The sequence below is a fragment of the Perca fluviatilis genome, chromosome 9 (assembly GCF_010015445.1).
Source record: "Perca fluviatilis chromosome 9, GENO_Pfluv_1.0, whole genome shotgun sequence".
NCBI lineage: Eukaryota > Metazoa > Chordata > Actinopteri > Perciformes > Percidae > Perca > Perca fluviatilis.
Window position 1 is genome coordinate 35,593,860 of NC_053120.1, and position 13,157 is coordinate 35,607,016.

Genomic DNA, 13,157 nt, shown 5'->3' on the forward strand with positions numbered 1-13,157 from the left:
ATATATATGTAATATATCACATGTATATATGTATATGACACATATATATATACGTATATATCTGTAATACATATATATATATAATATGCATATATATGAATACAATATATAATATGCTAATAGCATATATGTATATGCTTATAATACATACTAATAATAAGTATATATGTAATATTAATAATAATAATATATGTAGTATGTAATATGCATATGTATATGTACTAATATATATATGCAGTATGTATATGATGTATGCTGTATGTACTAATATATGCATATATTATATGCAGTATATGAATATGTATGCATTGTAATAATATAGATATAATAAGTATGTATATACTAATAATATGAATATGTACATGTATGTAGTATAATAATACGTATGTATATGTATGAATATGTAATAATATGCATTACATGTATGTATATGCATATGTATGAATAATAATAATATGCATATGTATATATGCACATGTAATACTGTAATATTAGTATATGTATAATAGTAATACATAATATACATATGTAATGCATATTATGTATGTATATGTAATATATGCATAATAATAATATACATTATGTATGTAATAATACGTACAGCTAATATGTATATGTAATATGTATGCATGCATGTATATGTTGCATTGTATATGCTGCTGTATGCATGCATGTAATAGTATGATACTGTTGTAATATGTATACTATGTACATACTATGTAATAATTATACATATGCTGCTGTGTGTATGGTTATGTAATATGTTGCACGTATGTATACTGTATAAACATTACGTATGCAGCATGTGTATGTATGCACGTAATATATACGTATATACACATGTGTCATGTATATTGCACATTGTATGTATGGTATACACTGTTGTTGTATATATAGCTGGTTATGCTATATATATACTAATATTGTTGTAGTATTATGCACATACATATACTATGTATGCAAGTATATATGTATGTTGCATGCTGTACATATGTGTTGTATATGCAATCTCCACTATATATACATATATATACATATACATATATATACATATATATACATATACATATACCACTATACCACATATATATATACATATATATACACACTATATAATACTATATGTACTTTCCTCCTCCTCACTATACCATACATATACATACAACATATATATACCACATATATATATACATATATACATATATATACATATATACATATATACACTACATACATACTATATACACACATACATATATATATATATATATTTATATATTTATATATATATATATACCATACCACACACACACACACATATATATATATATATATATATATATATATATATATATCACACACACACACACACACACACACACACACACACACACACACACACACACACACACACACACACACATATATATATATACACACATATATATATATATATATATATATATTATAGAGTGCTTTTTATTCACGTTCTTTGAATTGAAAAAAAGAAGAGCAGACTCCTCACAGAAATGTCAGACTTAGGCTCCACTCACTTCAATTTAACATATTAATCTTTTTTTTCAGAGTCATCTTCAGCAAAGTGAATAATCTAACTGTAATACGTAGGATTCTGATATTCCAATAACTTGCACAGATTTGATGAGTCATTGTGAGTGTCAACCATATATAGGAACACAAGCGTTCAGATCTGCCACTCACCCCTGGTTACCCCGTTGCTGGGTCCCATCTTAAGGCGTGGGTGAATGTGGATGATTGTGCTCCACACCACGTCACAGGCAAAATGTCCGGGGATGAACTGCATGGTGGCTGCCAGGTAGTCTCGGGCCGGGTAGCTCTCCTCTGTGTTGTAATCTGTGTCAGAGTGAAATATAAAAAAAAAACATAAGGGTCAGGTGTAAATATGAGCTATCAAAAGAATACATTTAAGTGTCTTTTCAGCCAAATTACTAAAAGCATCCTTTCATACACACAACTTTGTCTTGGGGTGCACACAGAAATCTCAAAAACCTGAAGAAAAGGAAACTATCTGTTCTGCTGACTTACCGTCGGAGGTGTTGAGCCTCTGCCTGTAGAGAGACTCGTTCTTCCAGATGTCTTCCTCACTCTCAGCCACCAGCAGAGAGTTACACACATGGCTGTCGTGTAGGTCCTGCAGCAGCATACGCTACACACACACACACAAAAACACACAGACGAAGCCACGGTTGCACAATTAGTGAGCCCTAACTAGTGGACAAACCCTGCTTTGTGATAGTCACCTGGACAGAAATGAAGAGGACCAGTGCATCTTATTATTACATCAAAAGACAGATAAAACACACACACACACACACACACACACACAAAAGCACTCCACAAGCAACACAGACTGTCAATAGGACTGTAGTGATGTAGGTGTTTTAGTTTTGTTTAGTTATCACTATGCTCCTTTCAATATGGTCATGAAATGGCAATGCTACTTCTGTTGTACGATTTAGTAAAGATTTAGTTTAGATTTAGTAAAACATTTGTAGTAACGTTTGCAGCCAATCTGTGATGTAGCTACCTGATTGACTGTTCTGCACATTTCGCTGATCTTCCTGACCACCATTTGATGCAGGTGTAAGTATTCAGGCAGCTCCTGCTCTTCTTCCTTCTTCTCCAACACCTCAGCACTGGCCTCTTTGCCTTCTGTGAAGCACCTGCAAAAATATGACAAATCCTCAGTAGGGCTGGGTGCCAAAATCAATACTTTTTAGGCACCGACCGAATTGCCTCTTTAGGACTGAGTATCGAAAAATGCCTCATCATTCAGTACCCAATTTCAATAACTAAGGAATTCATATCGAAGTCACTGTAGTCACTCACAGCAAGGAAAAAATATTTTCCTTTGAGAGCAAATTACATTTACGTTTAAAGTGACATGAATGATGAATTTTCAGCCTGTAACACAGTAGCTAAATACAGGAGGGATTTGCAGTAAACTTTTCTATTACTTCTGAGATTAAAGTGCTCATATTATGCTCATTTTCAGGTTCATAACTGTATTTAGAGGTTATATCAGAATAGATTACGTGGTTTAATTTTCAAAAAACACCATATTTTTGCACTTTGCTGCAGCTCCTCTTTTCACCCTGTGTGTTGAGCTCTCCGTTTTAGCTACAGAGTGAGGCATCACACTTTTATTCCATCTTTGTTGGGAGTCGCACATGTGCAGTAGCTAGGTAAAGACTCCTAGCCAGTCAGAAGCAGAGTATGAGGCTGCCTGCAGCGCGCTACTTGCTCAATCTTTACAAAATGTTTTCGTCTCTAACAAAAGGCTATTACAAGTGAAGCTGTTTGGAGCAGTTGTGAGAACAGTGTTTTCTGTTGGAGATGGTATAGTCCCTTTGGGGTGAGACTTTGGGCTTTTCACTTTGTAAACCTAAAGCATGCACACAAAAGAATATATAACACAATAACAGGAAAAGGCCAAAAAGCCTAAAATGCTCAATATATGATCATTAAAGAACAAGGCTATATACCATTGCGAATTGCACCAGGAATTCTGGAATCTCTAGAAATTCTATGGGCCAGAGCCTGCTCGTAAAGCACCCCACAGCTGCCTATTTCACTATGTTAAGACATATAGCAGGATCAATTGGTGTGCTTGAGCATGGTCTAAGGGTTGTCTCACCTGGAATGGGAGTAGACCTTCACTCTGTCCTGTTGAATCTTGACAATGAGCCAGAAGTCGGGCATCAGCGGTGACTGACCCTCCTGATCATCCAGGGTGGGGCTCTCACACTCCGAGTCACTGCTGCCGCCATCGTAACCTTCAAACACAAAGCAAAACAACATAATTTACATTATCGTCATCATTTAAGTCATGCCAAGTCTGTACAGGTTGGTAACAGCAGCTTCTCATCTCTGCAGCATGATTTATCAATGTCAGTAAAGTCTTTGAAACGCTTTGTAATTGAGTATCATGCAGTACAATCAGTGGTGTACCACATGGTTTACTATTAGGGCTGCACATTCTTGTGTTAATAATACCTACTAATAATAATTAACTGAAAAATAATAATGAATGATACAGTTTTGTATTCTACAGTCTGAGCTTTGGACCTATTAAGACTGAAGTGACTTTACCAGGCTCCAATTCTGGTAGTCATAAATGTACACAACAGACCATAGATTATTAATTAGTAATTATAGTATTTACAAGCAGCTTCGACATTAACATCTCTGGATAAAATTAATCATGTGCCTTGAGCTTTATCTCTAGCAGATCTAGTACTGAGCTATGACAGTGACATTCAATTTTGGCGCTGAAAACAGAACCTAAACGGAAAAAGGAAACTTTGCCATTGGAATAAAGTTCCACTGAAAAATGAAACACAGGCATTTCATATTATTTCGATATTTGTTTCATTATTCATTATATTTGTGTTTCTTAATGACAAGCTTCTGATTTTTCTGGACCTGATGTCCGCTCCGAAGCCTCCGGCATCATTGCACACTTAGCATATAGCAATTCCTGGCGTTTTTTTAAAATACAGTACAGGCCAAAAGTTTGGACACACCTCAAATGCATTTCCTTTTTATTTTCATGACTATTTACATTGTAGATTCTCACTGAAGGCATCAAAACTATGAATGAACACATATGGAATTATGTACTTAACAAAAAAGTGTGAAATAACTGAAAACATGTCTTATATTTTAGATTCTTCAAAGTAGACACCCTTTGCTTTTTTATTAATAAGGGACAGAATTCTACTAATTAACCCTGACAAAGCACACCTGTGAAGGTAAAACCATTTCAGGTGACTACTTCATGAAGCTCATTGAGAGAACACCAAGGGTTTGCAGAGTTATCAAAAAAAGCAAAGGGTGGCTACTTTGAAGAATCTAAAATATAAGACATCTTTTCAGTTATTTCACACTTTTTTGTTAAGTATATAATTCCACATGTGTTCATTCATAGTTTTGATGCCTTCAGTGAGAATCTACAATGTAAATAGTCATGAAAATAAAGAAACACATTGAATGAGAAGGTGTGTCCAAACTTTTGGCCTGTACTGTAAATGTTAGATAAAGTTTTTATAAAAATTCAAATATAAGGATGTGTGAATGTTCCCTGTACAGTAATGTGGGAAAGTACTTCACATTTTATATGGTCATAAAACCTTTTTTATTTTTTTTTAAAGCTAATTTTTTGGGCATTTTAGGCAATTATTATATAGGGCAGCTGAAGATGTGAAAGGGGAGAGAAGGGGATGAGATGCAGCCAAGGGCCACAAGTCGGAGTCGAACCTGCAGCCGCTGCGACAAGTACTGAGCCTTTGTACATGGGGCACATGCTCCACTAGGAGAGCTATCCAGGCGCCACTCATAGGAACATTTTTGAGCAAAAATCAATCTTGCTTCTCAGCAAAACATGTAGAAACGATTTTATCATATTCAGGGTTTAAGGGTCATGTATTGTTTTGGTATAGTATGTAGAGTACGGAAGATCCAGGGTATAAGCGGCTGAGATGGGTTTCCTGAGGAGGGTGGCTCCCTTAGAGATAGGGTGAGAAACTCAGTCATCCGTGAGGAACTCTGAGTAGAGCTGCTGCTCCTTTGCGTGGAAAGGAGCCAGTAGGTGGATTGGGCATCTGTTAAGGATGCCCCCTGGGCACCTCCAGGCACATCCAGCCGGGAGGAGGCCTCGGGGAAGACCCAGGAATAGGTGGAGGGATTATATCTCCACCCTGGCCTGAGAACGCCTCAGGATGCCCCAGTCAGAGCTGGCTAATGTGGCCAATGTCAAACTTGTGATGTCATAAATTATAAAGTGTAGAATATACACAGAAGTACAGAAAATGTAATGACGTAAACTGTCCACAAGATGGAGCTATTTATCTGGGTGAACTGTACTATAGAGTATATTGGAACGGTGTACCAGACTACCAGCAGCTGGATGGTGCTCAGTTCCAGCCGCAACAACTTTTGTAATTCAGTCAAATGTATTCTTAGAAACACAGACTATTAAGATTTTAAAAGGGGTGATAGAATGATTATATAGGGTATTTTACACTGTTCCTTAAGGTCTCCTAATGGGGTATGTAACATTGGTTGGGCTGAAAATTGCCCGAATGCTATTTTATTAGGCCCTTAACTACCCTGTGAATATGGCTCTATTTGGAACAAGAGCTTTTCTTCCAAATATGGTATGCTAATGAATATTCAGAATGAGCTACGCGCTGATTGGTTTGAGCAAACTACATAGAAACACATGGGAGACTCGGCAGCAGGCCTCATATTTCAGACACTGCAAAGTTATACATTGTTTGTCGGGCTATTTCGTTATTAAATTCACTTCTGAGACTTTTTTAAGCGAGAAATCAACTATATAAAGCTCAAATATGGGCCGCTGCCCTGACAGAGCTCCAGGGCCTGCAACTCCTCTCTTCCTGCTAGCTAAATGGCCCGTTGTGCGAGAGTGAGAGCGCGGTCAGCGAGCTTGTTACACCAGCAATCTCTTACCACATGTTACACACATGTCACGCCACTTATACAAAATCTAACTAAAGGTCTTATAAAGCTAACAACGGTGTCCGATTTCAAGTTAATGAATATTTGTGAAGACAAAGTGTTTCGTTAGCTGCCACTGTCCCTTCAATCCTAGCTACTATCACGGATAGTTAGCTTCCTTTTCGCCTTAATTCGAGTATATTTACAGTTTGAATTTCGTCACGCCACTTACACAACATCTAACTAAATGTCTTATAAACCTAACAATGGTGTCCGATTTCAAGTTAATATTTGTGAAGACTAGCTAGGTGTTTCGTTAGCTGCGACTGTCCCTTCAATCCTAGCTACAAATCACGGATAGTTAGCTTCCTTTTCGCCTTAATTCGAGTATATTTACAGTTTGAATTTCGTCACGCCACGTATACATCTAACTAAATGTCTTTTAAACCTAACAACTGTGTCAGATTTCAAGTTAATGAATTTTTGTGAATTCCAGAGGAATTCTAAGAGGAGGCTAGCTAGCTAGCTCTCATTGACAGAGCTCCATCCAGCCACAGGCTCTATCAATGAGACTCACGGACAAGCAGCGTTTATTTCCCCAATCGTTTGTTTAAATAACTCAACACATTATAATTACATACATTAAAAGAGTAACTGGAACCTGTGGTAAGAGAATGCTGGCGTAACAAGCTCGCTGACCTCGCTTTCACTCATATACACCGGGCATTTAGCAAGCAGGAAGAGGGGAGTTGGAGGCCCTGGAGCTCTGTCAGAGCAGCGGCGTTTCGTAGTCCATTAGCCCAAAACGGTGATTTTGCGCGGGTATGGAGTGCTGTGGGTTGCCAGCCGTGACTGAGCTCAATCTACCTCACAGCAGGCCGGGGTCTGTGAAGGAAGGCAGGCCAGGCGGCGAGGCAGCAACACAGGCAGCACCAGCCTCTGAACTCCGACGCAGTCGGACAAAATTTGCAATTAGACATCACTTTTCGTAAAACGGCCCGTATTTGACCTCTACATAGTTGATTTCTTGCATAAAAAAGTCTCAGAAGTGAATTTAATGGTAAAATAGCATATGAACAATGTATACAATTTCTGAGATCTGCACGACCTAGATTCAGAAGACTAACTGATCTCAGGTCAGTTGTGTAGCCTATGCAAATGTTGGGGCGTGACAAAGAGAAAGACTAGAGCCAAATGAGGAGGAGCCGCAATAGATGACGTCAACTATGGGGCTCGTTGAGATTCGCCCGTTTTCAGATGCAGTTTCAAATAGTGAGATTTGCAGAGAAAAGAGGTGTCAATGGGATTTAGAGGTTCTATGTATGTCCTAGTTACCCACTAAACTGTCATTATTCAATTATGACAAGGTAAAATCAGTTTTGCTTTCTATCACCCCTTTAAGCCGAACCAACTAAAATAATAGAGAGGTTTCTTCACAGCTAGAAGAAACCGAAAATACATTCTTCAAGCTTGACTACGTGGCATCAGTGTTTTGAATGTGGAAGTTAACCTGAGTGCAGCTTTCATATTGTAGGTCTGTATTTTGTTTAAGTGTAAAGCTAACAAGCTGGTGAGAAATGAGCTAAAGCAGGGGTCTTTCAAGTTTTTTAGCTAAAAGAGAGACAGAGCACTGTATACATTCTTTTTTTTTTAAGATTATTTTTGGGCATTTCCGCCTTGATAGGAAAGCAATGAAAGAGTGAGAGAGAGGGAAGACATGCAGGAAATCGTCCCAGGTCAGACTCAAACCCTGGACCTTTTGCGTCGAGGCATGAACCCATGTATATGTGCGCCCGCTTTACCGACTGAACTATCCTGGCCACAACATTGTATAACATTTAATTGCATATTAAACTGGGCTGGATGGATGAAAATTGATATTCACATATTATTTACACATCCAGTTTTAATGTCTTACCTATAGTAAGCATATCATCAATATTGTGTAAATTAAATGTTTGGAGTTTTTTTTGTTGCAAAAAGGCTTTGCTAATAATGTGTTAGATTAATGTTAATGTATATTTTCAGATATATTTAAATAAAAAGAAAAAAAGAAACTATCAAAGAAATGATCAAACAATAATCTAGGCCCCCGCTGCAGTAACTCTCAGTAACCCCCTGTTGAAGATCTCTGAGCTAAAGAATTTCAAACCTGTCCCAATCACTTTGTTCTTCAAACGTCTCTGACACCGATCACGCTGGTCCAGCAGCACTTACCCTGCATGTCTGAGTCCAGACTGCCCTGGCTGGAGACCACGCTCTGCACTCGACTCGGCCGGAGTTTGCCACAGCCTGGGGGAAGATTATTTGACATTTCGGTCAGCAGAATGACAAGTCACAAATGACAAAAACAAGAGATGAGCTCTGCCAGATGGCACACCCTCAGAGCCTGAGAGAGCAGTTGTAGACAATGGACAACCCTGCCTTCTTCCTCTCTTTAGGAATAGTAACATCAAAGAGCTGGGCGATATCACCTGAAATCAATATCACAATTAATGGTCACATTTGCCTCGATAAAGATGAATGAATAATGTCTTATTAAACACACCTCACAGTGGGGCTCACAAAGCAAACTTTGACTGGTTGTATACTTTGGCCCACAGTACAGAGCTAGATGAAATGAATGAAATGAAATCTCATCATGTCACCATGAAACTTAAGCCACCAAAACGTCCATCCCATGCAGTTGAAGGATTTGGTAACAATGGTTGAAAACACAGCAGAGGAACACTGAAAGCCCCTGACAGATCCAATAATGTGAATGTCTGATAGTGATCCAGCTGCAGACAGGCTGCCAGTACCCTGAAATACAACTGTATTCAGCATTTAAGAGATTGGCTGCTAACTAGTACACGCCAGGCACTACTGAATCTGTCAGACAACCCATGACTCAATCTACAGTAATATAAAAACACCTCACATTTACCCAAAGTCGAACCAGACACTGAGGGCTAGATTTATCAAGCCGTTTGCGCCTGTTTCCAGGCGCTAATTGGTCGCAAAGACGGACGTAACCGATGCGGGCTATTTACAAACAGGGCGCACTTGGGTAAAATCGCAGATTGTCTGCCACATGAGCGAGAAGAGACAAGTTGCGCTTTCAATATGCGTTCGTGGGAGGGTCGTGGGGAAAGTGGGAGTTCCACCCAAAAAGGTGGGAGGATAAGTGCAAAGTGCACCTAATTATATATTCCGTGGTATTTACAAAGACTGTCAGGAAGAGAGCGCCTCTATTCTGCGGGGGAAATTCTCCGCCTCTTTAAACCAGCCGCAATCGAGTTTCCTCGTAGACCTTTATGCCGCTGGTGAAATGGCAACAGCAATTTGAGCAAGACGAAGACATAGGCGAGGCTGAAAATATTTTTAACAGAAGAATCACACTTTGACAGTGAACACAACATAATTTAGCGTTACAGATCAAGCAGACATGCAATATTAGAGTTACTGGAAGAAATCAAAGATGAAATTGAATCTCCCACTCAGCGTTCACATCCCATTCCAGCAGTTGTTAAACTCCTCGCTACATTACAAATATTGGCATCAGGATCATTTCAAACAGTCATAGCATCAGCAGTGGGAATATCGCAGTCTGCACTCAGCCGTATCATAGCACAAGTACCGCTTTGCTACAGCGCAATTTACGGTATAGTGGGCGGAGAAAGACGCCGATTACCTGATGGGTGTCAGGGTTGATAAATACTACGCAAACTGTGGAAGCATAGCGTGCGCTATTACCGAACTCGCATAAACGGACGCAGCGCAAAATGCGCTAGTGTTAGTAAATCTAGCCCTGATATGCTTAGTAGATGACTTTAAACCTCATATGACAATTAATAAATTAATCAAAGTTGGGGTTGATTAGGGATGTTAATGATTAAGCGTTTAAACGTTAACCGACAATAATACTTTTGCCCGATTAATACTATCAGTTAAACAGCTTTAATTTTTTTGCGTGCCCCCGCTCTGCTCAGTTGGTAGATCGTGCCCCCTATGTGGAGGATTATTCCTCAAGGCAGAGGTCACGGGTTCGAATCGGACCTGCGGCAGGTTTACGGGACGTCTTCCCCCTCATGCTGTCCTGGTGATTAAAGATATAAAAAATTATCTTTGAAAAAAGTTTTTTGCATTGTACAAGAAGAACAGGAGACGGGCTCAGACTGCTGTGGGTGTTGGTCGCATGCGCATTGAGGAACGTGTCTGCATGTGTCCACGACAATGCACGGGACATTGTGGCTGCGCGACAGGTACAAGTCTGCTGTCCCCGGACAGAAAGTATGTCCGAGCGTCCTGGACTGGTGGACTGGGACTCCACTGCCTGCTTGTCGGTAATGATCGGTGAAACGAGGGTCGGCTACCGGTCAAACTATCGGCCTAAATTAGCATCCCTAGTGTTGATTCATTTCCTTTGGTTTGTTTAGGTGATTACTTGACTTATCATTTCAGCAATACAAAAAGTGAAAAATGACACGTGAAAACATGTCACACATACGAAAACATAAAAAAGAAAAAAAAAGCAGTCATTGAGGCATTACAAGAATGATCACACCGTGACTCCTAAAGTGTTGTGATCCAACTCGTAATGACTAATAATTACTGTTAGACAGTAGAGCTGCAAAGAAAAATAAAATAATTGCTACTTTCAGTTGTCAACTATTAAATTAACCGCAAACTATTTTGATAATCGATTATTTGGTTTGTATAATTTTCTTTTTTTAAAGTAAGAATTCCCTGATTCCAGCTTGTTAAATGTGAATATTTTCTAGTGTGTGTCTGTCTGTGTGTGTTTACTCCTATACTCTATGATAGATTTTTCAACATTTTCTGACATTTAATAAACCAAACAACTAATCCAATAATCGAGGAAATAATCAACATATTAATCAACAATAAAAAGAATCGTTAGTTGCAGCCCTATTAGGCAGACATCCTAATCCATCGGAGGGCTTGTAACAACTATTACAAAGCATGTAATTAAATGCCTTAGTAAGACATTGCAGCAGCTCTGGACTCACTGTGAGAGGCTGACTGCATGGACTCAGCCAGGCTGACACTGGACGGCGTCTTGGGGGGGGAGGTGGGCTCTGTGCAGCGGTCAGTGTGGAGCTGGGGGGTCACCATGCTGACTGAGCTCTGGGAAACCGTGTCATCTGCCTCCGGCTTCAAGCCTCTGATTGGCTGAGTGGCTTCTGCTGCTGTGTCTGCGGGTGCGTCAGCAGCAACACTGGGGGGCTTCTTGTCTTCACTCTGCAGTTGGACAGAGTTCAAGTCAAAATAAGTGGTATATTCATACAAACATGTTTCATCAAGACATCTCAGAGCCGGACGCCCTGGTTGATGAGCTTTGAAAATGCTATCCAAAAAAACCACGGCCCTGTACCTGTACTAATGTTAATGTCAAAGAAAATAAAACTAAACACTTAGGGCTCCTGCACACTGCCTGCGTGACAAGCACGTCTTAGGCGCGGCTCGAGCCGCACCGGAAACTCGTGCATGCTAGAAATAGGACCGACGCCTATTTTTCACGCGACACGCAAGTGTGTTGGAAGCGTTTCCAGGCAAAATAGAATAGGAAAAGATGTTTATATGTCATTTTGACACAAATACATTTAATAAATGACATTTTGATGTTTAAAAGGCTCTAGGTTTTGACATAAATGCAGATATAAATGTAATTTAAAAATAATTATGTGGCCGGGTTAGCTCAGTTGGTAGAGCAGGCGCACATATATAGAGGTTTACTCCTCGACGCGGCGGCCGCGGGTTCGACTCCGACCTGCGGCCCTTTGCTGCATGTCATTCCCCCCCTCTCACTCTCGCTTTTCATGTGTTCATCTGTCCTGTGAAAATAAAGGCCTAAAAATGCCCAAAAAAAGAATCTTTAAAAAAATATTATTATTATTGATTTTCAAATATGGCACCTGTCAATACAGACCAAAATATTCTGTAGCTTATTTTGCCGTCAATACTGCCGACGTTGTCACAAAAATATTGACAAAATAAAGTTGAAGAACACGCCATTATTTCATTTTACCAATGGGAAACATACATGTGTACAGACAAGGCTAGCAGCAGCAGAGCCGCGTCAGACACGTTTAGAGAAAACGCCACGCAGCCGCCACACAACTGACACGCAACAGAAACGCCACGCTCACGCCACGCAGCCAGTGTGCAGGAGCCCTTAGAATGATTAGACAAATGCGGACACCAAGTATCTGGCATCGACGACGTATCTGACCTCGCTGTCTGCCTGGGCCTCTGCTTCACCCTCCAGCAGCCCGTCCTCCACCTGTGCTCCAGCACTGCAGGCGTCGGTGTGCTGTTGGGGGGCGGTGGCGCTCTCAGACAGCCTCTTGGTAGCGTGGATCCTCTGAATGTGCAGTCTGCTCAGGGACATGTAGTAGAAGCTGCCCTGTTCTCCATTCAACACGTAGCCAGAAAAAGACATTCGGCGGAACTCCTGCGGGATCAGACATTATCCCATCATACAACAGAGTCATTCATCCTGACTGTGTCCAGACACTGAAACGTGATCTCTACTACCGACATGTACTCAGCACACATCCTGTACAATGACAAAGTAACTCATTTGTTTTTAAGTAGTATATTTGTATTCCTAATTATAGGTGCAAATATGCAAGTTCAAGTCTTTTGTAATA

The 13,157-nt window shown here is 39.8% G+C and overlaps 1 protein-coding gene across 5 annotated transcripts in view; it reads right to left on the bottom strand.

Moving 5' to 3' along the window:
• szt2 (SZT2 subunit of KICSTOR complex) overlaps positions 1–13,157 on the bottom strand; it is a 165,818-nt gene that overhangs the window by 108,099 nt on the left and 44,562 nt on the right. For all 5 annotated transcript variants that reach the window (XM_039812482.1, XM_039812483.1, XM_039812481.1 and 2 more), the window contains 7 exons: positions 12,737–12,958; positions 11,514–11,745; positions 8,719–8,793; positions 3,677–3,815; positions 2,567–2,702; positions 2,065–2,185; positions 1,720–1,872 (listed from right to left, as the gene is read on the bottom strand). In XM_039812482.1, coding sequence (XP_039668416.1) covers positions 1,720–1,872; positions 2,065–2,185; positions 2,567–2,702; positions 3,677–3,815; positions 8,719–8,793; positions 11,514–11,745; positions 12,737–12,958 — 1,078 coding nt within the window. The remainder of the gene's footprint in view (positions 1–1,719; positions 1,873–2,064; positions 2,186–2,566; positions 2,703–3,676; positions 3,816–8,718; positions 8,794–11,513; positions 11,746–12,736; positions 12,959–13,157) is intronic.